At 31.0% G+C, this 26482-nt stretch overlaps 1 protein-coding gene across 1 annotated transcript in view; it reads left to right on the forward strand.

The window, feature by feature from the left end:
- LOC126889947 (pre-mRNA-processing-splicing factor 8) overlaps positions 1–26482 on the forward strand; it is a 194841-nt gene that overhangs the window by 13458 nt on the left and 154901 nt on the right. The window contains exons 4-6 of the mRNA XM_050658702.1: positions 2813–2977; positions 3105–3533; positions 8922–9047. Of these exons, the coding sequence (XP_050514659.1) occupies positions 2813–2977; positions 3105–3533; positions 8922–9047 (720 nt within the window). The remainder of the gene's footprint in view (positions 1–2812; positions 2978–3104; positions 3534–8921; positions 9048–26482) is intronic.

Consider the following 26482-nt stretch of genomic DNA (forward strand, 5'->3'; position numbering starts at 1 on the left):
TCATAAATGGCAGTCTCTATAGATTTTCCCTTAAGGTACCCATGTTGTGCATGGCATAACAGTCCTTCACTATAGAAAAAACAGAAGCCTGACACACATGACTGTTTCAAAAACCTTAGAGAATGATGGTAAGAGGCTTATCGGACAATAATTTTCTAGTAAAGTGGCATCACCTTTTTTATACACTGGTTTTACTACAGCTATTTTTAAGTTGTTTGGAAATATCCCATTTATGAAGGTATTGTTTATTATATGACATAATGGTATTCGCGGTGTGCAAGTACTTGGAAAGGGAAACGAGAAACGACCCTGCGCGAGTCGCGGAGAAATATTGCAACTATCGTAAACAATTCATATTGTCAATTGAAATTGTCAAATTGACGTATATTTCATACCTTCTGTCAATGAAGCAGAAAAATTATATATTGCTCCACAATATTGATATGATATGCAATTATTATATAAAATTAAATTTAATTAATTGTATTTTGCTTGCAGTACTGCATTTTAATAACTAATTTTATTTACTACATACAATTGTTGATGTTTTCATAACATAACCTGAATCTTATTTTTTCTTCTTATTATTTTTTTGGACTATGGCCTTGACAATTATCCAGTAACCAGGACTAATATAATTGGCCAATATAATTAAAAGTGCGAATAATAGTACAGAGCGTAGAAATAGGGGTCGCTTTGCCGAACTTGCACGGTCCCAATAGCTAGCTCATATGCACACAGTTTTATTATATTTGTAGGTATCCCATCATAACCTCAAGTGAATTTATTTTTCAATTTTCTAATTAATTCAATTACTTCATTTATAGTTACTGGCGTTAGAAAAAATGAGTTTTTGTTAAACTGTATTTTGGTGCTAAATTCTATTTTTGGTATTTTTTTGCAAAGTAACGTAAGTGATATTTTTGGCGAAAATAATATTTTTCCATTAAACTGACGCTATTATTGTTTAGAAGGTATGCACTGCAAAGTGTAGTAAGCCTAGAATTACTTTAATCCTTTTTTAACTATTTTAAAAACGTATGTCCAGAATTTTTTTAATCATACCCGCAAAGGAAATGCACGAAAAGAAAAAACCTAGAAAATTGTTTGTGGTGACTTACGTTACTATGCCAAAAATGTATCGATATTTTCTAAAAGATGTGTAGCAGCATTTAAAAAATATTCATTAAAATTATTACTTACCATGACTGGATCTCCTAGTATTGCTACATTATTATCGCTAGAATTTGCCTGTGTGATTTCTTTAACGATTTTCCATAGACTTTTTGACTTATTTTGACTATTATATATTTCTTGCCCATACTGCATTTTTCGTGAATCCACAAGCATTTTATTATACTGACGTTTTGTTTGTTTGTACTCATCTTTTATATTGATTTATTCGTCTAAGCGACTTTTATATTGATTTATTTCATTTGTATTATAGTATTTGATACATTTTTTATGTTTATTTATATTTTTTTCTGGAAAGCATTGCTCAAATAACAAAGAAATGATGTTCATAAATACAACCCATTGCTTTTCTATATCCTAATTTGGTACTGAAAAAAGCTCCTACCAGTCTTCATCTTGCAGCATTTGCCTAAAATTTTCTTTACTGTGGGAATCAAAAATTCTTTTTCTAATTTTTATATTTTCTTTTTTGTTTACATTAATACTGAAAGTTATTTTTTGACCAAGATGATCAGAAATATGAGTATCTAATACTTCTGCTACATAAAGTTCACAGTTTGTAAAAATGTTATCAATGCACGTATTTGAAGCTCTACATATGTGGGTATATTCAGAAACTGATGGCAATATATTAAATGTTTGTAATAAATAGAGAAAGTCTGCTCTATCTTTAGTCTGACTCCTCAAATCTATATTAAAATCACCTGCAATAAAAAACTAGAGAGCTCTCACGTGAAATATACATTAAAACATTTTCTAGAATATCTAAAAATTCCTGCACACAAGACTTTGGAGTACGATATATACAAAGAATTAAAATTTTGCAATTTAAAAAACACACTTCTACACATGAACATTCAAAAACACATGTTTTTGCCTTAGCACTTACATATTTTCTTATCCTCCATGATAAGCTTTCTTTTATATAGATTGCTGTGCCCCCATGTTCGCCTTCATCTCTACAAAAAGCAGAAACTAATTTGAAACCCATAAAATTGTGATTTTGTAATTAGGTATTGGATTTCCAATGTTCACTTAAACAAACTGCGATGCACTCTTTATGTTGTAAGATTTCTTCTTGGATTGTATCCATACAATTTCCCACTGATTGAGCATTTTGATGGATGATACTACTCTTTATTACTGAGGATCCTCCTATATTGGCGGCATCCTCTTTTTCATGAAAAACCTCGAGATTACTGCTCCGTTTTTCAAAGCCTCTCGTTTCCATGCTTCTCTACAAAGAAAGATCGAGGGAAAGAGAGGACTGGGAAGGAAAATGAACAATAAACAGGGCTAAATTTGAACAGTTAATAAGAACAACTGAAAACTGAGAAGAGTTTGTAATTGTAGTAGCCAACCTCCATTGAGGAGTGGAAGATTTAAGAAGAAGAAGAAACTGGAAGGCTGTGAACTAAAGCTAGAAATAGAAATTTATGCAGGGATTAATTGAACATACTATGCTGATCTTCACCCTGGGCTGTAAGTCAATGGTGATAATGATGCTAGATTTTGTAGTTACATTGAATTTTTTTTAATTCATCTATCCATAATCTTTTCATCCAATTTTTTTTGAGAATTCAGTATATGGAAGCCTACAATTATATTAATTTTTTAGAGCTCTCAAATATATGCCTCATGCTGTGATGAAACTTCTTGAAAACATGCCTATGCCGTGGGAGCAGATAAGAGATGTTAAAGTATTGTACCATATTACAGGTGCTATTACTTTTGTGAATGAAATTCCTTGGGTTTGTGAACCTATTTACATTGCTCAATGGGGGTAAGTATATTATACTTTGGTATTTTTATAGTTGTTGTGTAAAAGTTTCATACTGTTTGACAAATCTTAACAGCCAGTGAACTTACTATATTTGAATATTATGGTATAATTGTTATGTATTTTTTAGCACCATGTGGATAATGATGAGAAGAGAAAAGAGAGACAGAAGACACTTTAAGAGAATGCGTTTTCCACCATTTGATGATGAGGAACCTCCTTTAGATTACGCAGATAACGTTTTAGATGTAGAACCTTTAGAAGCTATCCAGATTGAGCTGGACGCTGATGAAGATTCTGCTATAGCAAAATGGTTTTATGACCACAAGCCGCTAGTTGGAACCAAATATGTAAATGGGCTAACATATAGAAAATGGAATCTTTCTTTACCCATCATGGCTACCCTATACCGTTTGGCTAATCAGCTATTGACAGATCTGGTAGATGATAACTATTTTTATCTTTTTGACACAAAAAGTTTCTTTACTGCCAAAGCTCTTAATATGGCAATTCCAGGAGGACCCAAATTTGAACCACTCATAAAAGATATGAATCCTGCGTGAGTATAGATTTTTTAATAAAATAATATCAACTTCTGAAAAGAATATTGTGTGTAAAGCTTAAATTTTAGTTTTTCTCTGATCAAAAAATTTGCACTTAATATACTTTTTATTTTTTTCTTCTAATATTTCTATTTTGTCTGTGCTTGTTCTTTAAACAGTTACAGAAAGAGAAGCAGAAAAAATATGGAAAATAAGGATACGTTCTGTAAAAGGACTCTATTCTGACAAAAAGAAAAGTATTGGCAAACAATTGTCAATTGTCAAATACTTTCACCTGAAAATTTATACTACAGATCTGCAAGAAAAACTTTCAAAAGGACAAGTAAAGATTTAGAATGTACATGATTTAATAGAGATGATAGGTATTACTCATTAATTTGTAATAAAAAAAAATATTTTAAATTAGCTATTTCTGTACAGTGTGTAATTCGTTCAGCTGGACATAGGGCACATACATTAATATAATTGTGGCAACTGCGCTCTCTCGATGACAATATGGTTGTTAGCATAAAGGGGCATTAACCTCAAAATTGACAATTCATTTCGACTGACCGGACTGACAAATACCTAAACGTAAAAACATGACAATATAGTAGCTAAATATTTTGAGCCTAAGGGAATGGGAAAACTGTTTAATTTTGGAATTAGTTGTTAAATAAAAAAACATTTTAAAAATTAAAGTACAGTTATTAACTTTATTTTTATTTTTAAAAATAATACGTCAACCTTTACAAATCATAGGTTGCATTAAAAAACAAACCAAAATTAAAATTAAACAACACTCAATTAAATCAGTAGCTTAAGTTATTAAATAATGCTCAAAATCTCAACTGCTTTCGTAAATATTGTTTGGAGATATTCCAAATAACTCTGGATCGTGAAAACGGTCCAAGCTTAAAATCGACAATTGTTTCAGTAAGACGAGGCAACCTGTTACACGACCAGGGATCTCTTCAAATATTGCGCGATCATTTTGGGGATTGTCTTATTTCGCGTGGCAGTGATTTTTCATACCCATCGCACTCATCAGACCTAACGACACCTAGTACAGCGGAACCCCGATAAGTCGGCCTCCGATAACCCGGAAGTCCGGCTAATTCGGATCGATTTTCATTAGACAAAACAAACATTTTTTTACTTTGACTGGTAGGTCTGGATCCCGCGTATGAAAAAAAAGTTGATTAATAGCAAGCTGAAAATTTGTTAATAGCTTAAGGGTGTCTAGTCGGATAAACTTTGATATATGGGAACACTGGAACAGGGGCAGTTTTAATTGTGGAACTGGTTAAAAATTTGGAACGGTCAGACCACGAAAACGGCACATTTATTTTGTCCGACAGAATAGAATTAAACTCTCCGAACAGAGATTAAACTGTCATGCAAAAATCAGACTGCTATTTATCACCTGTCATAATTCCTGTCATTTGACATATTCTACATGTTCCACTCATTAAAACGCCCATTTAGTGATAAATAGCAGTCTGATTTTTGCATGAGAGTTTAATCTCTGTTCGGAGAGTTTAAGTCTCTTCTGTCCGACAAAATACCGTTCCAAATTTTTAACTTGTTCCACAATTAAAACTTCCCCTGTTCCAGGGTCCCATATATCAAAGTTTATCCGACTAGACACCCTTAAGCTATTAACAAATTTTCAGCTTGCTATTCATCACCTTTTTTTTCATAAGCGGGATCCAGACCTATGGGTTTTTACTAAGAAATAAACAATACTGTATCTGTATTGTACATAATTTAGATGAACTGTGCATATTATGTATTTCATGTTTTTGCAATTATAATGTGTATTTGTTTATTATTTATATGTATTTTATTAATTTTTACCATATTCTTCGGCTAACCCGGATTTTCAATAACCCGGATCGGCCGCGGTCCCGATTAATCCGACTTATCGAGGTTCCACTGTAATGCTAAATGAGGCAGACCGATCCATCGGCTGACATTCTGGAATTACGGACTAGAATTGACGATTTTTCGTGCCAGGGGGCATCTTTAACATCTGTTTTATCTGGAACGTCGTCGGTGAATAATGTTTGCAAGGCTATATCATGTATTCTTTTTCTCATGATCATCTTTCAGTGCGTCACAGTTTTTCGATTTCTTTCTAACGCATTAAATTGTATGTGACAGAAAGAAAGGCACATCCTTTATTACAGACATTTACAACATTTATTCTAGTTGTCGATAGATGGCGCCATAATAAAAAAAATAATTTTTTTTTAATTAGAGAATAATATTACAAATATAATCTGTATAATTTATAAGACTATACAAATCAAAGAAAATACCATTTTATAAATGCAAGAAACACATTTGATTTGTTTTTATTCCAAATTGAAAATAAAATGTGACAACTGTCAGATTTAACTAAAATGTCATGTTAGTATAAATGTCATAAATGTGTATTATCACGGACTTACCCTTTTTCCTATCATTTGTTACGCACTGAAAAATGCTCATGAAAAGGACAATATACTAAATATGTAAATAATCACAAACATTTTAAAATTAAATATTTAAAATTTTCAAAAAATTTCGTTTTTTTCTACTTTACTTGCTTATAACTTTAAAACGATTCATTTTGGAACACAGTCGTATAGGAATAAAACAAAGATAATTAAATTTTCTATCAGATACGATTGGTTAAAAATGTCTTAATTTATCACCCGTGCTGCAAAATAGCAATAAATATAAAATAAGGGGGCAAAACAAGCCTGTCCTTATTCAATGTTTTTCCATCACTTAGGTTACATTTGGAACCTTCCTAATTCGCTTAGAAAATTTTTGTAATGCTCTAAAACCGTCCTCCAAATTTCATTAAAATTGACTTACTAGATTTTGCATAAAAATTTTGTAATCTAAACTTTTTTTAAAAATTAAATTTTTTTAAAATCTTGCACAACAAAAACTAGAACATACAAAAATTTCTCAATTTTTTTGCATATAAAGAAGCACTCCACCTATCTAATGCACTTTACAGAATTGAAATCGGATTATTTAAGCAGCCTCGGCAATGTTTTAAAGTTATAAACAATTTTTCGGCTTATAAACAAATTAGTGCTGTGGCCAGAAGGGGGTGCTACGGGCTTCTTTATTTAGATGGACTTACCCAAGTTTTTTTACGTATTTTGAACCGTAGAACACGAATTTTTTGGGTAACAGTTGATCCGGATGTCAATAAGATTGTTATAAACAAAGAACTTGAGGTATTACATAACATCGATTTTTCGCAAAATAAAACATTTTTTGTATATCTTGGATAATTCTAAGCAAAAAATGTTCTTACAAGCTTTTTCTTAGGATGCATAGTTTTCGAGATAACGCGGTGGAACTTTAAAAAAATCGAAAAATTGCAATTTTTAAATGCGAATAACTATTTTGAATAATTATTGCGAATAATTATTTTGATTAAAAAATAAAATAGCAATTCTGCTGACAGCATTTGAAAGTTTAAGTCAAATTATACCGGTTTTCTAAAAATTAATTTTTTTATTATTAAACGAAGCTATTTTTTATAAGCCAAAAAATTGTTTATAATTTTAAAACATTGGTGAGGCCCCTTAAATAATCCGATTTTAATGCTGTAAAGTGTATTATTTAGATAGGTAGAGCATCTCTTTATATGTAAAAAATTAGCCAACTTCTAAATGGTCTACTTTTTGTTCAGAAAGATTTTAAAAAATTTGAACTTTTTTAAAAACATTTACATTACAAAGGGCTATTTTGATATGTTTAGTGTTTGTTTGATAGAAAAATATTTGTTATGACGTTTAATTCTACCTAACTTTTCTATTTGCGTACACGGTAGCGTATACCCTAGACACAACGTGTTTGGAAAAATTTTGACGTTTTGACGTCACACTATCATGGTCCATTAGAGGATACTTTAATAAAGGACAGATACAGGACGGGTCTAAAAGAGTTGTATTGCAAACGCAGGCGCAGTTAAGGAATCTTTTATTTTGACAAATGACATGAAATATTTTTGTAAATATAAAAATAACCTATAAAATTGACATTTTTGGCTGTGGGGGAGGGGGAATAGGAGAAGTGGGCTAAAATTGCGGTGAGTCCCAATTTTTTAAAATCATATAGAACGTAAAAAAATAAAAAAAATATTCAAGCTGTATCGACCTCAAAAAATATAATTAAACCCGCAAAAATCCTTACCAAACTTTAAACAAACTTGGTTTTTGGGGGGTTTAAAAGTGTTTCGCCCAATTTTTGAATATCCCAATATACTCAGTTATTTCAAATTATACATAATCTATTAACAAAACCTTGAGTTGATCTATGTTGCAGTCTATAAAATGGAGAAAATGCCCAAAACCCCCCTAAAAAAACAGTTTTCCGGATTTTTCAAGATGGCGCACCTGACGGAAAAATCTGAAAAAAATCAGGGAGATAGCTTTCGATAAAATACACAAACTGTAAAAAAATTTGGACCTGCAGCCCCCTCCAAAAAAAAGTTATGTTTTAAAAAAGTTTAAAAAAAATTTGAGGTTATGTACACTCGACCTAAGGGTCCATAAAAAATGGACATGTTTTGTAAAAGCCTCAGCTACACGTGTGAATTTTTTGAAATTTTTAAATCAATTGCAACCCAACTAAAAAAAATTAAATCTAAAAATCTACGTTTTTGGCTGTGGGGGGAGGGGTAAGGGGGTGGCGAGCTAAAAATCCGCGTTATGTCATTTTTTAATTGCAGAGAACGTAAAAAAATTTAAAAAATTGAATTCTGAGAGTGAGGGCATTTTACCTATCTTAACGGGGGGTACCCTTTATTATGCAAAATCTATTAGGTCGATTTTAATGAAATTTGGTAGACCGTTTAAGTAAGTTATAAGAATTTTCTAAGCGAATTACTAAGGTTCTAAGTGCCACCAAAGTGGTTAAGAAACATTGAATAACAACAGGCGTATTTTGCCCCCTTATTTTGTGTTTATTGCTATATTGCAGAAAAGATAATACCTTAAGACATTTTTGACCAGTCGTATACATATAATACAAAATTCAATTATCTTTATTTTATTTCTCTACGACTTTGTTCCAAAACGAATCGTTTTAAAGTTATAAGCAAAGAAAGCAGAAGAAAATCGATGTTATTCGAAATTTTTAAATATTTTAATTTTTTTTAATGTTCCGGGTATATTTGAGAAGGAGCATAAGTCAATTATTATTACTGAAGGCGTCACCTAACTTTATCTGCAAAAATCCGAATGCCACCTCTCACAGCCAAAAATAGACGTTTTTTTTTACAGATTAATCCTGATCTAATATATAAATAATCATAAACACTTTAATATTCATTTCAGTACTGTTTATTTTGGCACATACTGTACTTAATCATCATTCTTTATATTTTTCAGGGATGAAGATTGGAACGAATTTAATGATATCAATAAAATTATAATAAGACAACCAATTAGAACAGAATATAGAATTGCATTTCCATATTTGTACAATAATATGCCACATTTTGTTCACTTGTCATGGTAAGTTTTACATATTTTAGTTTTCTTTTTAAATTATATGATCAATGGATGGACTCCTATTATGTTTAACCCACATAAGTTTTATATTTGTTCACGTTATTTGAACAAGTATACTAGGATGTGGAAGATCATTAGTAATTGGTATTCTTTCTGCTGTAAAGTAAAAAAGTAGAAATGCTGAAATGTTACTTACAATATTTTTGTTTCTGGATAATTAGGAAAGAGAAACAAAACTACATGAATGGTATCTGCGGGGTAGAACTTATGTATTTCTGGTTGTACAGGAGCGAGTTGAAGTTCTGGATGTAATTAAAACCGCCAATCCCAAAATAGACCCTTTATTTGACACTAAACCCGGTTTGCTATTGGCGTGAAACGTGCCTCATCTAATTGAAGACTACTTTATAGTGACTGGTACACAGAGCTGGGCAATACCCGGGTACAAGTACTCGACTTTTGTACTCTGAATACATTTTGGGTACTCAGTACACGGTACCCGAGTACATTTTCAATAAAGTACTCGGTACTCGTACCCGTAGCATATGGGTAAAATACCCGGTACCCGCGTTTATTATACGAGTACTTTTTCCGAGTACTTTTTGCAAGTCTAAACTTGTCGCTGCATGTGGGAGAGCAAATTAATAGCAACACGCAAACACGCCGTTTTCAGTATCAGTCCATTCGTCAAAAGTTATCCAGCTGTAACAAGATGGAACTCCTATTATGACTCGGCTTACTTTTCATCCCTAGGGAGAAAAAGTACTTTTACTCCCTAGGGAGGAAAAGTACAACTTTGCTCTCTACAATCAGGTCCGTAAAAGTATACTTTCGGTAGAGGTAGGTGGAAATAGCTATTTGTATAACAAGGGAGGAAAGTGCTACTTTTCCTCCCGAGAATGAAATTTACTGCCCGACGCGTAGCGGAGGGCAGTAATCATTCAAGGGAGGAAAAGGCACTTTACTCCCATGTTATACATATGGTTTTTCCACCTTCCTCAAATAACAAGTCATTTTTTCATTTTTACTTCATTTATTTATGTAACTAACCAACAAAATTTATTAGAACTAAAACTAACAAGTACGTACAATATAACTGTCAACTGTCAAATATAAGTCAAATTAATAATGTAAACATTGTTAAATCAAAATAACAATTTACTGTTTTTTACCATTCTGCAAAATACAGAGTGTTTTATAAATAAACGTTAAAATGTATAGAAACTTACGTAATAGAAAATAGATATTGTACAGGGCGTCAATAAGTTACATTTCATGAATGAAATACCATGACGTCACTTTTACTTTTCCTCCCTAGGGAGGAAAAATATTTTCCTCCCTAGGGAGGAAAAGTACAACTTTGCTCCCTACAATCAGGTCCGGAAAAGTATACTTTCGGTAGAGGTAGGTGGAAAAATAGTTTCCTATATAATATACAGGGTGAGTCATGAGGAACTGTACATACTCCTACCTCGTATAGAGGCTCCTATGGGGAATAACAAATGACCATTAAAAAGTGTCTGCTCCCATTGTTTAATAATATACAGAGCGAGTTTCGCATTTTGACAGAAATTTGTATTCGTCATAATTTTTGAACGGTCAGATCGATGTGTCTCTTATTTTGGCCAATTGTTACACTATTACCACCTAATCAACTAATTTATTCAAACTAGAAAAAATCAGGTCCGGCTTTAAAAAAATTAGTTCGTTTGGGTCTTAGAAAAAATTTCACCCTGTATACGCTTTTTGAAAACTCTAATATGGATTTTACAAATTAGACAAATAGGCAATTAAAATGGCATATTTATTTTTTTCCGCACACGATTACTTAATTTTTTATAAAAAAATCAAATTTCACTATGAATTAAAAGTTTGGTAAAGTGAACCATAGATTTAAAAAAAATAACTTTTATTACAAAAATTAATTTTTTTTGCACAACTAAGTAATTTATGTTACCATCCAATCAACTGATTTATTCAAACTAGAGAAAAATCAGGTCCGGATTTAAAAAATTAGTTCGTTTTGGTCTTAGAAAAAATTTCACCCTGTATACGCTTTTTGAAAACTCTAATATGAATTTTACAAATAAGACAAATAGGCAATTAAAATGACATATTTATTTTTTCCCCACACGATTACTTAATTTTTTATTAAAAAAATCAAATTTTTCAAAATCGGAATTTTAACCTAAAAATGAAAAAAAAAACGAACTCACGGTTTAACTCACTACAACCATTGATTATAAATATTCCTCTAGATAGCTCACCTCTTGGTAACCGAAAGACGTATCAACAACTAGATGGCGCTACTCGAAAACCGTATCGAGATTTCTCATTCCCTCTCTGACTTGCGAGGAGGTAGGAGTAGTGTCAGGGCCGAACTTACCCTATAGGTGTATTATCTGTGACAAGTGTTGTGACAAGTTATAGCAAAATTAAAAAAAAAAAGGACTCACATTTTAGATAAAATGGCCTCTGTAACGCATAAGTGGGTTTTACGCGGGATGTTTTGAAAGAAACGGTGGAACAAATAATAATATATCTTTCTTTAAATTTCCCCTGAAAGACGTATAGTCCATTCTTTCACGGTTTTTGGTCTAAATTTTATACGTATAGCTTATATGTCAAAGAGAAAAAGTGATATTGTGCCGATGTGTGCTTTTCCCTGGGGGTGACTTTCACCCCCTCTTTTGGGTGAAAAAATATATGTCCAAAAAAAGTCCGGAAATGGGTAAACTGACTAATTTCAAGTAACTTTTGTTCTATAGAGCTTTATTATTCTATTAGTTCTATTAGAGAATTATGACAGGTGATAAATAGCAGTCTGATTTTTGCATGAGAGTTTAATCTCTGTTCGGAGAGTTTAAGTATGTTCTGTCGTTCAAAATAAATGTGCCGTTTTCGTGGTCTGACCGTTCCAAATTTTTAAGCTGTTCCACAATTAAAACTGCCCCTGTTCCAGTGTTCCCATATATCAAAGTTTGTCCGACTAGACACCCTTAAGCTATTAACAAATTTTCAGCTTGCTATTAATCAACTTTTTTTTTTCATACGCGGGATCCAGACCTATAAGTATTTTGTCGAAAAAAACGTTCTTAGCAAAAATATAGCATATAAAAAAATTAAAAAAAATCTTGTACGCGTTAGGTCTCTGGATCTCGTAGAACCAGAGTTATAGCCAATGAAAAATAGATTCATATTCACCAAATTTCAAATAGAATATTTCGACGAGAAATATCCAAAAAATTAAGCACTTTTTGGGGAAAACCCATTATAACTTTTTTAAAGTGTTTAAAAAAAGCTTTATTTTTGTTTTAAAAAAAAGTTTCTAACATTAAATTTAAGCAAGTTACGCTCAAAATAAAGTTGGTCCCTTGTGTTTTTGCAAAAAAAAATCGGGAGGACCACCCCCTAATTAGCAACTTAAATGAAATTAATCGTCACCGCTCCAAAAATTATTTTACTTATGTTGTGTTTATATGATCTCTAAAGTAAAATTTTTAAAAATTTAAATTTTGAAAAATATGCTTTTTCTCAAAATAACTTAAAAATTTTTAGAGATACCAAAAATCTCGAAAAACAAAAATAGTCAGCTTTGCTTTTCTGAATATCATGTATTTTTTTGTTTTTCTGTTAGACAAAAATTGATTAAGATTGGGTGTTTCTAAATTTGAATACATTCGTGATCAGTGACTCGTTCAACCCCTTTTAACTACAGCCCTTTCAATAATAAGGACTTTGAACCGATGAAACTTACAGATCATATAAACAATATATACACAAGTCAAGAAACTTGTGAAGTCGTAACGATTAAGTTCATTTAAGATGCTAATTAGGGGGTGATTTTCTCGATTTTTTTACCAAAACCAAAAGGGACTAACTTTATTTTGAGCGTAACTTGTTTAATTTTGATGCTAGAATTTTTTTTTATAAAACAAAAATGAAGATTTTTAAACACTTTAAATAAGTTGTAATGAGTTTTCCCCGAAATGTGCTTCATTTTTGGTTATTTCACGTTAAAATATTTCATTTGGAATTTGACGAATACGAACCTATTTTTCATTAGCTATAACTCTGCTTCTACTAGGTGTAGAGACGTGATATATACACCATTTTTTTAAATTTTTTACAGGCTATATTTTTGCTAAGAATGTTTTTTCGACAAAATACTTACTATTTGAGTTATTTGCGAAAAACCGTCTAAAAGCGTGGTTATTTTGTTGAAAAAATGAACATAGTCACTGCCAAATAACTCGAAAAGTATTGACTTAGTGAAAAAACTCTATAGAACAAAAGTTACTTAAAACAAAAGTTACTTAAAATTAGCCAGTTTATCTATTTCCTGACTTTCTTTGGACCCACCCCCAGGGCAAAAGCACATATCGGCACAATATCACTTTTTTTCTTTGACTTGTTAGCTATGTGTATGCCAAATTTCATGTCAATCCAAGCGGTTCTTTAAAATTTAGAGGTTTTGCAATATTTTACCGTTAAAGAACGGACTAGTAGAGCGCACAAAAATTTGGCAAAAAAACTGCGGAAATATTGATATTATATTGATGGATATCAGTTACCTGAAACAGAGGGTAATTTGCCAGCATCATTATGCAGTGGAACATATTTACCAAAGTGGCCAAACAAAGTTATTAAGGAAAAATGCTGTTCCTCTAAAATTTGCACAGTTAGCAACTGATTTAGGTGAGTACTCAACTTTGGAAATATTTTTATGTTTGCCTAATGCGCTGTGTCAATGAGAATAATACTATTAAAATATATTTTATATAAAATCAGTTGATATTGAGTGATTTATATATTTTTTATACAATTAAATCAAAAGATATTTTTTTTTAAATATGAATGCGTTGTTAGTATCACTACAGAAATAACGGAGATGCTTGTTTTGCTTTAATTAAAATTATTACACATACATTTCAATGATTACCTATTTTAGGTGATACCCCACCAGTATTATGCTCTACATACGTTTATTGCGGTACGAAACGTAAAAAATCTACAAGTGGCAATTGTTTGGTTAGGTCAACTCCATCGCCTAAGAGATCAAGTAGTAGTCTCAGTGATATTTCCAGTTTTGATATTAATTTGCCCACAAAACTTGAAACTGAATTGACGGAGAAGGTAAAAAAATTGGAGTATCAAGTAAATGCTTTAAAGAAGAAGTGCCGTCAGAAGAACAGTCAGCGTTGTAGAAGAACAACAAAAAACAGAAAATCGGCAACCAAATTCATGATAGAGGTACTGTTAGAAAATAAAAGCATATGCGTGCACACTTTTGTTAATATACAGTTTTCACACAAAACTCGTTCACAATGGAGTCACAATGAAAAGGATTTAGCTCTGGCCATTTATTATAAGTCTCCTAGTTGTTAAAAAATTTTAATTATATCTCTTAACTTTATCTTACCTTCAGTAAAAACAATTCAAACTTGGTTGCGTGTCATAAAATTAAGAACTGGTTTAAACATTTCCTTAATTGACAAGTTGAAGAAAAAAGTAGAGACAATGGATGAGTGGGAAAAAAATTGTGTGTTAATGTTTGATGAAATTTCTTTGAAAAAACAATTGGAGTACAATAAATTAGATGACATTATAGAAGGGTTTCAAGATTTAGGTGCTTTAGGAAGAACAGAACAAACAAACTTGCCAACACAGGTCTGGTTTTCATGATGCGCAGCTTGCTACATAAGGCTACGCGGCTTGCTACAGGTGGTCCAATACATAGCGACAACTTAAAAAACATTGTAGTTGAAGTTGTTTCAAAATTACAAAATATTGAGTATATACCAAAAGTGTTGTGTGATCAAGCATCTAATAATAGAGCTTTATTTAAGCTGTTAGGCGCATGTAAGGATCAGCTTGCAATAGAAATAGGAAATCAGAGGATTTTCACTGTGTTCGATACACCCCATTTATTAAAAAGACTAAGAAATAATTTTCTTAACAAAAAGTGGACGTTTTTTGCCGATTCTAAACAAATATCGTGGCAAGATATTGAATACACATACAACATCGATAGAACCAGTGTGAGAGCACGATGCATGGTGAAAATGACAAACGTTCATATAAACCCTAATAATTTTCAAAAAATGCGTGTAAAATTAGCAGCACAAATTTTTTCCAACTCAATTGCCTCAGTAATATCAACAGCAATGTCTGTAGGGCAGTTACACACCAAAACGGCTTCTCTTACTGCCGAATTTTTGAAAATTATAAATAATATTTTTGATGGTCTTAACAGCAAATATTGTAGTGATAGTAATCCAAACAGAAAGCCAATGTCAACTTTAAGCAAGTCAACTGAAAACTTAAAAGCAGGTTTAGAATATTTTTAAAAAATTAAAGTTTTTGAAAATCAAAAAGAGAGAAATAATATTCACTGTCTACACGGCTTTCAGTGGACCATTTTGTCAGTTTTATGTTTGTGGGAGGAACTTCAAAAATAATATAATGTGTCATATCTTTTAACATCTTTTCTGAACCAAAATCCTCTAGAAAATTTTTTCTCTGTTGTGCGCAATAGAGTTAGTCTAGTGCGTTCAAAAAAAACATGTGTTTTTACTTAATAACAGGCGGTAGCTGGTTTGTCTTTAGTTTCGTGCGTGGAAGAGAATGATGCTAGATCAAAAGTATGTGTTTTATCTCGTCAGGTATTAATGACGCACGGGTAAATAATCGTGGACTCAACTGAATGTTAAACTACACTATTAGCTTTAGTTTATATATACAGTAGATATTAACAAGTATTTTATAATATCAGGAAAACAGTATCAGTATGTCTTAAAACCTTGGAATCATATGGAAACTTTTTTATTCAGTTTAGGGGAAAATGTATTGTTGATAAAAACTTGCACGTCCTAAAACTCAAAATGAAAGAATCAGATATCAAATATTATGAGTCGTATACCAAGTTTGTTAAAAAATATTAATTCTTCTCAAGAGTAATATACCTTCATTTTTAAAGTACTTTCATATAAACATGAACGTGGTTTTTAATTGTTCTCGACTTTTAATAATTAAATGTTTCGATATTGTCAATAATGAAAGTACTTCTTGAGAACAAGGAATAATAAATCTTTTTTTCCTAAAATTTTAATTTTACTATCTTAGTTTGAAAAGAATTAACATTCAAATATACTTATTTACTTTGTTTTGAAATATGATCTAATTAGTGATGTTTTAAACTTTCCAATCCTGTCCGTTTATCAGCTTTTACCTATTGTTCCTAGGCAGATGGCCCTCAACTATTTATATGTTGGAAATTCCCTGTCATTTTATCAAGATATATGTATACCAAATTTCATGCCAATCCAATGGATTCTTTAAAATTCGGAGGTTTTGCAATATTTTACCTGGGGTGAATGGGTTAGATCTGGAAAGAAATTCTGTATATCAACTTCAAATAGTTTATTTCGCATTAGTTCTGAAAATATCATTCTTTTACAAATTGCAAAAAATAATTTACATGTGAATTATCACTGCTAATTTTATTATGTATTTTCTATTTTGTTGTTTTTTTGTAGTGTATTAATAATTAAATAATTTTTAAGAAACCTCTTCACTATTTTTATTAATCAATTTTTAGCGTTTTATCTGAAGTAAAATCGGAATTCCAAAATAGAGATTACAATCGCGTTAAAATTATTTGTTAAATTGCTGAATACTACCCTTATATCGTTGTCTATTACGCCAGCCAAGCGACTCAAATTTATTTTTCAATTTTGGCAAAAATTTCAATAAATGTCGCCACCGTCCAGCCAGTTAGTACTTAGACTTGAGGGGCAAAGAGGTGTAAGTGGGCGGAGTTTAACACTGAATTCGGTTTTACATAAAGGTGAGGTATCTATGTAGTTATTAATCAATGCTACAACTCTGTTCCATTTTAATATTTTTTTTTCTGAAATTTTTACAGCACATACCTCTTACCATTGTGAAGACTAAGAAAATTGTTGTAGACTTTCAGTCTTCTTCTTGTAAAAGTTGCAAACTTATCAAATTTATCAATTTGATCATGTCTTTGTTAAACATAGAGTCCAAAAGAAGTGTTATGGGAAGTTTTAGATCTAGACGTGTTATAGAAAAAAAAAAAAAAAAAAATGGTAAAACTTTTAATTTTAAGAAAAACGTTGTTTTTGTAAATTAATTTTTGTAAAAAAAGTTAATTTTTTTAAATCTATGCAAAAACTTTGCCAAACTTTTTATGAATAGTCAAATTTGATTTTTTAATAAAAAAAATAAGTAATCGTGCGAGGAAAAAATAAATAATAGGTCTGGATCCCGCGTATGAAAAAAAAGTTGATTAATAGCAAGCTGAAAATTTGTTAATAGCTTAAGGGTGTCTAGTCGAATAAACTTTGATATATGGGAACACTGAAACAGGGGTAGTTTTAATTGTGGAACAGGTTAAAAATTTGGAACGGTCACAGCACGAAAACGGCACATTTATTTTGTCCGACAGAACAGACTTAAACTCTCCGAACAGAAATTAAACTCTCATGAAAAAATCAAACTGCTATTTATTACCTGTCATAATTCCTGTCATTTGACATATTCTACATGTTCCACTCATTAAAACGCCCATTTGGTGATAAATAGCAGTCTGATTTTTGCATGAGAGTTTAATCTCTGTTCGAAGAGTTTAAGTCTGTTCTGTCGGACAAAATAAATGTGCCGTTTTCGTGCTGTGACCGTTCCAAATTTTTAACCTGTTCCACAATTAAAACTACCCCTGTTCCAGTGTTCACACATATCAAAGTTTATTCGACTAGACACCCTTAAGCTATTAACAAATTTTCAGCTTGCTATTAATCAACTTTTTTTTCATACGCGGGATCCAGACCTATAAGCCATTTTAATTGCCTATTTGTCTTATTTGTAAAATTCATATTAGAGTTTTCAAAAAACGTATACAAGGTAAAATTTTTTCTAAGACCCAAACAAAATAATTTTTTAAATCCGGGCCTGATTTTTTTCTAGTTTGAATAAATCAGTTGATTGGGTGATAACATAAATTAAATATTTGTTAAAAAAAAATTCATTTTTGTAATAAAAGTTATTTTTTTTAAATCTATGGTTCACTTTACCAAACTTTTAATTATTCATAGTCAAATTTGATTTTTTTTTATAAAAAATTAAGTAATCGTGTGGGGAAAAAATAAATATGCCATTTTAATTGCCTATTTGTCTAATTTGTAAAAATCATATTAGAGTTTTCAAAAAGCGTATACAGGGTGAAATTTTTTCTAAGACCAAAACGAACTTATTTTTAAATCCGGGCCTGATTTTTTTCTTGTTTGAATAAATCAGTTGATTGGTGGTAACATAAATTAAATATTTGTTCAAAAAAAATTAATTTTGGTAATAAAAGTTAATTTTGTTAAATCTATGGTTCACTTTACCAAACTTTTAATTCATAATCAAATTTGATTTTTTTATAAAAAATTAAGCAATCGTGTGCGGAAAAAAAACAAATATGTTATTTTAATTGCCTATTTGTCTAATTTGTAAAATTCATATTAGAGTTTTCAAAAAGCTTATACAGGGTGAAATTTTTTCTAAGACCAAAACGAACTAATTTTTTTAAAGCCGGACCTGATTTTTTTCTAGTTTGAATAAATCAGTTGATTAGGTGGCAACATTGTAACGATTGACCAAAATAAGAGACATCGATCTGATCGTTCAAAAATTATGACGAATACAAATTTCTGTCAAAATGCGAAACTCGCCCTGTATATTATTAAACAATGGGAGCAGACACTTTTTAATGGTCATTTGTTATTCCCCATAGAGGCCTCTATACGAGGTAGGAGTATGTACAGTTCCTCATGACTCACCCTGTATATTTAGATAATACTTTCTTGAAATTATTCATAGCAGGTATATACTTGGGGTATCTACTAAATAACTTTATTACTTTATTCCAAGTATGTATCTACTAAATGGCTTTATTACAAGTATTATTGTTTGGGAAAACCCATCTGGAACTGTTTATCAGTAGAATAGGGCCAACAGGTAACTAGGTATAGTAAACTCGTTTTTAAATCCTCTCTAGGGCAAAACGTCCTTTAAAAATGTCAAAAAAAATTTAGTGAGAATTATGTTCAGAATGAACTGTTCTATATAAAATCGAATTTTGACATAATTATAAATTCTATTACAAAACTAGAGAGTAAAAGATGGAAGGGTAACCTCAGAGATAGCATTTTCAAATATGTAATATCAAATATATCAAAGAAAGAATAATAAATATTTCAGGGACAAGTGAAAAAAAATTAAAGATAAATTTAGTGACGTTTTAAACAGAAATGAAGGTTTTTCTTTATTGCGATCAATAAATAACATAATCAATGGAAGTTTTGACGAAGTTGTTAATAGCTTTGTTCCAGCAGAATTTTGAACTGATTCAGGATCGTACTGAGCGTGCGCTTTACATAAAACCGTGTAAATTTCTCGTTGCTGGAACGCGTTTTATGTTAAAGCGCATGCTCAGTACGATCCTGAATCAGTTCAACATTCTGCTGGAACAAAGCTTATATGGATCCCTCGCTATTGTCAAACTTTAGATTTGCGCCCATTACATCTTGTGATGTTGAAATATCGTTTTCCTCATATTGATTCAATAACACTTATTAACTAACAGAAGGCATAGCATTAGTCTGGAAAATATTGAACATTTTATGATTATATATTGTAACAGCAGAAACGAGGACATTTTCTTGTGAATTTTCATTTATATTTTATTATTAAATTAATGTAGTAATAAATAAAAACAAAAAATCCACGAGGAAAATAAAATTTCTGTAGCTGGCTGTATACCATAAATCACAAAAAATACAAGATCCTTTGTAAAAGGTATATTTAAAATACCCCAATAAGGGTTACATCACAAAACAAAACGTTTTCGGATTAATAAGTAATCCATCATCAGTGTTAAGCCCTAAAATAGTAAGTATAACCTAATTAATAATAGAAAATGTGATAAAAGTTGACTAAGGTTAAGAATTGACACAGGCCATACTTACAATAGCATGCATGCGTGAGCCACCAAAAAGTTATGGGTGAAAACCCTTTGAAAGTTGTAAGATGTTAAATGATACTACATATTATTGATAATGATGATCGATGTTGCAAATATTCCTGGATATAACCCAGGGCAACACAGGACTCTAACCCACGTGGATATGATTTGCAAGGAATGAACCTTACATATTGAAAATTGAGTGACAACTGAACTGACAGGTAAAAGAACTTCAGAAATATGTCAGTGACAGATTAGATTGTCAATGCAACGTTATGAACTATTTTGTTACTTCAGCCAATGAAATTTAAAGTTTATGTCGATGTTAAAATAAAACATTATCAAGTATCCATATATTTGTGTTAAAATTATATAAAATTATATAGTTAAAGTTGTGTAATATTTGACGATTAAACATATGAATATGTCAATAATTGATAAATAGGTACTACGAGTTATGCAGTCAGCAACACATTAATCTCATAATGGTGATATACTTAGAATTTTTTTGAAAGGCCTATTACGCAATGCGTCTAGGATATCAGAATTTGTTTAATATGTACAAAATGTACAATTCTAAGATAATGATTAAGGTGTGAGTGTTTTGGTGACTGATAATTTGATCTAAGTTGTTGAGTACAGATGAACTTGAAAAATTACAAAGTGATGGTATATTTCGTTTGGCTGAAGAAATTTTGTAGTTATGTGCGAAAGGGAATGAGACTAAAAACACTTGATAAGACTGATAACCCACAAGAGACTCAACCACAGACCGACCCAAAACGAATGGATGAATAATGAAGAAGGGTGTAGGATCAGGGTGGGAGGATGTGGAGATAAACAATGTAATAAATAAAACGAATAATGTAGAAGTCTGTCTAAATTACTGTAGAAGTGAAAAATAAGACGAAGTAGTTTTCAATCCTAATAGTAAATTATTAATATTGAAAATATTAAAAATATTACTAAAAGATTTTTAAATTGAAAACTTATTGGTACACTTTCCTGGTGACACCTCCAAGATTTCTACAAGTAATGGTTTTATTTGAAAAATAAGAATATGGAATGATAAAATGTAAATAAAATGTATTGAGAGTTTGAAGTAGGATGTTGGGTATAGAAAATTTGTATAGACATAAAATAGGTTGGATGATAGTGAAAGTCTGATGATAAACATAAGATGAGAGTATATAGATGATATGTGTTATGAAAAAAGTTGTCGGTGTAGGGGTTGAAAATCTCGATTAAAAGAAACATGGCGATTAACACAATTAGGACTTTTCTGCTTCTCTTTAACTATTTCTAAGTCCTCATACAGGTCCAATCTTAGGAAGTTTTTTTGAGAGATGTTATGTAACAATGAGACGTCTTCTGGGATGTTGAGAGTATGTTTATTTTGTATGAGATGTTGTGAGAAAGTTGAAGTGTTCTCTCTTTTAGTATGTTCTAAGGAACGAGAAGCTAGTGATCTACAAGTTCTACCTATATATGTAGCATCACAATTGGAGCATTGTAATCTATAGACTCCACTACGATTCATATAGTTAATAGGGTCTTTAGAATTGGTAAGACACTGTACTAGATTATTTGATACTTTAAAAGAAATGTGAGTGTTATCAACTGCTCTTTTAAGAAGGTATCTGATATCACCGGAAAGACGTTCATGATGATACGGTAGGGAAGCATAGATGGGTTTAATGGTCAAGTCTCTGGGGAAAGCAGTCTCTCTCAAGACTCTAAGGTACAGTCATAATAATATGTAGTATCATTTAACATCTTACAACTTTCAAAGGGTTTTCACCCATAACTTTTTGGTGGCTCACGCATGCATGCTATTGTAAGTATGGCCTATGTCAATTCTTAACCTTAGTCAACTTTTATCACATTTTCTATTATTAATTAGGTTATACTTACTATTTTAGGGCTTAACACTGATGATGGATTACTTATTAATCCGAAAACGTTTTGTTTTGTGATGCAACCCTTATTGGGGTATTTTAAATATACCTTTTACAAAGGATCTTGTATTTTTTGAAATAAAAACACTCTTAAGTTATACAATAATTTTATTTCTGGCCAAATCTCAAGCATTGGAAATTGCAAAATATTTTTTCTAAATTGCATATTATATAAATGCATATTGCATATTGTAATAGAAGCATATTTGGTTACTTTTTAAGTTCATATTGCATGCATATTTTAACCATTTTTTAGTGCATATAATCCAGGCTCTATGTAGATATAATGCATGCTTGCCTTCTTCTGCACCTACAGAACGCCTAGTCTCTTATGCTACAATAATTAATAGCCCTCGAAGAAATGCTCTAACTGATGAAAGCTTTGAAAACTGAGTTATCTTAAAAGCCAATAAAAATAATCAGTGAGTGTGAGTGGTGTTATACTGATTACTAATCGATGATTAATTTTAAAAATTTTTATTTTTGATTTCAGTTGGAATTGTATGTTATTTTATGTTTTCATGACTCATAAATATGTTTAGAGATAATTATTACCTTCTTACCTTTTTTCGGGTTTTACATTCGAATGTACTCGAAATAAGTACCCGAGAAATTCGGGTAATTGTACTTTGAGTATTGTATTCTGAGTACTTTTCTGGAGCAATGTACTTGGTACTCTGTACTCGTTCCTTTAATATGAAAAGTACCCGGTACCCTGTACCCGAGTACAATTTATCAGTACCCGGCCCAGCTCTGCTAATACATAATGACTACTCTCTCTATTATCTGTTTCATGTTTTATAAATGAGTTTCTACGAGTAGGCCAAGCTCCACGCTTCACGCCTAATTACAAATATTAAAGAAAAAAGAATTGTTATAGTTTAACATCAGGAATCATGTGGAAAATAAATAAAATTATAGGCCACACATGCCAGCGTACAATAATAATATTGCGTTAATATACACGGGGCGATAGATCCATTGTTTAATATTTGATATTAAACATATTGCCACACGAAAAACAGTAGAATAAAGTGAAATTAGACATAATATCATAAATTATAAATGCAAAATAAACATAAAATAGTACTTAATGTTATGAAACCGTTACATAACTAAACGAAACTGTCTATTTTTATATAGTACTTAATGTGATGACAGTAGTCGTTGAATTGATTATCTACCCAACAGTGCAAATCTTTAAGTATCAATGACCGATTCTGATTAAGAGTTTAAGTCAAAGTCTAGTTGGTTGATGGAAAAGGTAGTGAGTGGGATAGATGTTTCAGTGTTAGTATTCTGTCTTTGATCTGTTGTTCCCAGACTGGGAACCTGTGTGGTTAATTTGCAGTCACACCTTTGTTTTGTCTTCTTGGATGACCACATTTTTCAATTCATAGCTTTATGGTATGCAAATGGTCATTGGTGCCATGGCCATATCCTGCCGGAAGCCTGCCTGTTCTTTGGGCTGATAGAAATCAAGTTTAGATGTTAGTCGCTTCGTTAAGATTTTCATAAAGAATTTCTACATATTTGTCAAGATGCTGATGGGTCTATAATTTTCTAATTTAGTAATATCACCTTTTTTGTGTAACATGACTATCACTGCATGGTTCCAGACTTTTGGAATAGTACCCACATGTAAGCATTTATTAAACAGTTCGTTTACTGATTTTATGTTCATACTTAATGTTCTTAGTATTGGATGTTTATTAATAGTCCGATCAGGGAACACAAAAAAGTCAATATTTTTCGAGTTATTTGCGAGTGAATATGTTCATTTTTAACAAAAAAACATGTTTTTGGACGGTTTTTCGCAGATTACTCTAAAAGTAAGTATTCTAGCAAAAAAAATATTCTCAGTAAAAATATAGCTTATAAAAAAATTAAAAAAAAAATGGTGTACGTGTGAGGTCTGCAGACCCAGTAGAAGCAGAGTTGTAGCTAATGAAAAGTAGGTTCTTCTTCGTCAAATTCCAAATCGAATATTTCAATGTGAAATAACCAAAAACAGAGCACTTTTCGGGGAAAATTCATTATACCATTTTTAAAGTGTTTAAAAAAGGTTTATTTTTGTTTTTTTTTTAAACTTCTAACATTAAAAATAAGTGAGTTACGCTCAAAATATTGCTGGTCCCTTTTATTTTTTGGTACAAAAATCGCGAAAATCACCCCCTAATTAGCTTCCCAAATAAAATTAATCGTTACCGCTTCACAAGTTACTTTACTTATGTATTGTTTATATTATCTATAAGTTTCATTGGTTCAAAGTGCTCATTTTTGAAAAAAATTGGGTTTAAAATAAAACATTTTTTTTAATTTTTAATAAAAATGGAATTGTTTATGGAATTAACTTAAAAATTATTAGTAATACCAAAAATCGTAAAGAGTAATAAAATGTACGTTTTGCTTTTCTGAATATTTTTTCTTTTTTTGTTTTCTTGTTAGACAAAAATTGGTTATGCTATGGCTGTTCAAAATTTGCCTAAACTCGTGATTAGTTACTCGTTCAAGCCATTTTAACTACAGCTTTTCAAAAATAAGCATTTTGAACCGATGAAACTTCAGATCATATAAATAATACATAGTACGCAAAGTTACTTGTGAAGTGATAATGATAAAATTTATTTGTGATGCTAATTAGGGGGTGATTTTCGCGATTTTTTTACTAAAAAATAAAAGGGACCAACAATATTTTGAGTGTAACTCACTTATTTTTAATGTTAGAAGTTTTTTTTTAAACAAAAATAACCCTTTTTTTAAACACTTTAAAAAAGTTGAAATAAATTTTCTCCGGAAAGTGCCCCGTTTGTGGGCTATTTCACATTGAAATATTCGATTAGGAATTTGATGAAGAACCTACTTTTCATTACCTACAACTCTGTTTCTACTGAGTCTACAGTAGTGATGTTGAAAAAGTAACTATTCGTTACAAAGTACTTGTTACTTACAAATACCGAAAGTAACGATTACTATACAGAGAGGCAAATCGTTACTTTGATTACTCTGATTACTTCGTTACTTCGTACCAATCGTATCAGAGCTAGTAACGACTATTGTATCTACTTTGATTACTCTGATTATTTCGTTACTTCATACCAATCGTATTACAGTAAAACCTGTCAATAACGGTCACTAAAAATGACAGAACTATAGGCCGATATAAAAAGGTGGCCGCTAATACCAGGTTTTGTAGTCCACAAATTTTGGTTTGGGGAACTTTGAAACTGGCCGGCTAGTTCAGGTGGCCGGTTTTGACAGGTGGCCGTTAACACAGGTTTTACTGTAGAGCGAGTAACGACTATTCTATCTACTTTGATTACTTTGATTACTCTGATTACTTCGTACCAATCGTATCAGAGCGACTAACGACTATTACATATATCTCCTTTGATTACACTGATTACTTCGTGAAGGTCGTTATTATATCGGAGTACCTATACAAAATACCTACCTACTGAGAAATACGATTCTCGATATGATTACCGGTATTCAAATACAAAAGTAACAAAAGTAATAATAGTAATCAAAATAACGAATACTGTAAATGATTACTTTATACAAAATACCTACCTACTGAGAAATACGATTCTTGATATGATTACTGGTACTCAAATACAAAAGTAACAAAAGTAATAATTGTAATCAAAGTAACGAATACTGTAAATGATTACTTTATACAAAAGTAACGATTTGTAACGAATACTCGAAAGTAACTATAATCAACATCACCAGTCTACAGACCTCAAGCATACACCATTTTTTTCAGTTTTTTATAAGCTATATTTTTGCTAAGAATATTTTTTCGCTGAGATACTTACTTTTTGAGTTATCTCCGAGAAACCGTCCAAAAACATGTTTTTTGTGTTAAAAATGAACATATTCACTTGCAAATAACTCGGAAAGTATTGACTTAGGGAAAAAACACTATAGAACAAAAGTTGCTTAGAATCAGTCATTTTATCCAATTCCAACTTATTTTGAATGTATATTTTCACCTTCGAGAGGGGGGTATTCCCTCCATATTTTTCAAAAATGGAGGGGATGTAGAATTGTAAACTTTTTCTTATATAATAATAGACAATTTCAACTACCTATTCCCAAATTTTCATCCTTCCTTTATTTTTTTTGGGGTCAGATTGTTCTTGGATCGGGCTATAAGACCTGTCCAATCTCTTACATTTTTCAGCCAGTAATAGCCCGATCAAAGAACAATCTGACCTCAAAAAAAATAAAGGAAGGATGAAAATTTAGGAACAGGTAGTTGAAATTGTTTATTATTTTATAAAAAAAAGTTTACAATTCTACACCCTCTCCATTTTACAAAAATAGGGAAATAAGGGTTGGTTTTTCATTAAAAGTGCTGTATTTCGGAAAATAAGGCAATAATAACAAAAAATTTTATTTAAAAATCATCAAGGTACTTTTATCCTAACATTTTGACTAAA

Source organism: Diabrotica virgifera, chromosome 8 (genome assembly GCF_917563875.1).
Source record: "Diabrotica virgifera virgifera chromosome 8, PGI_DIABVI_V3a".
In the NCBI taxonomy this organism is placed as follows: Eukaryota; Metazoa; Arthropoda; class Insecta; order Coleoptera; family Chrysomelidae; genus Diabrotica; species Diabrotica virgifera.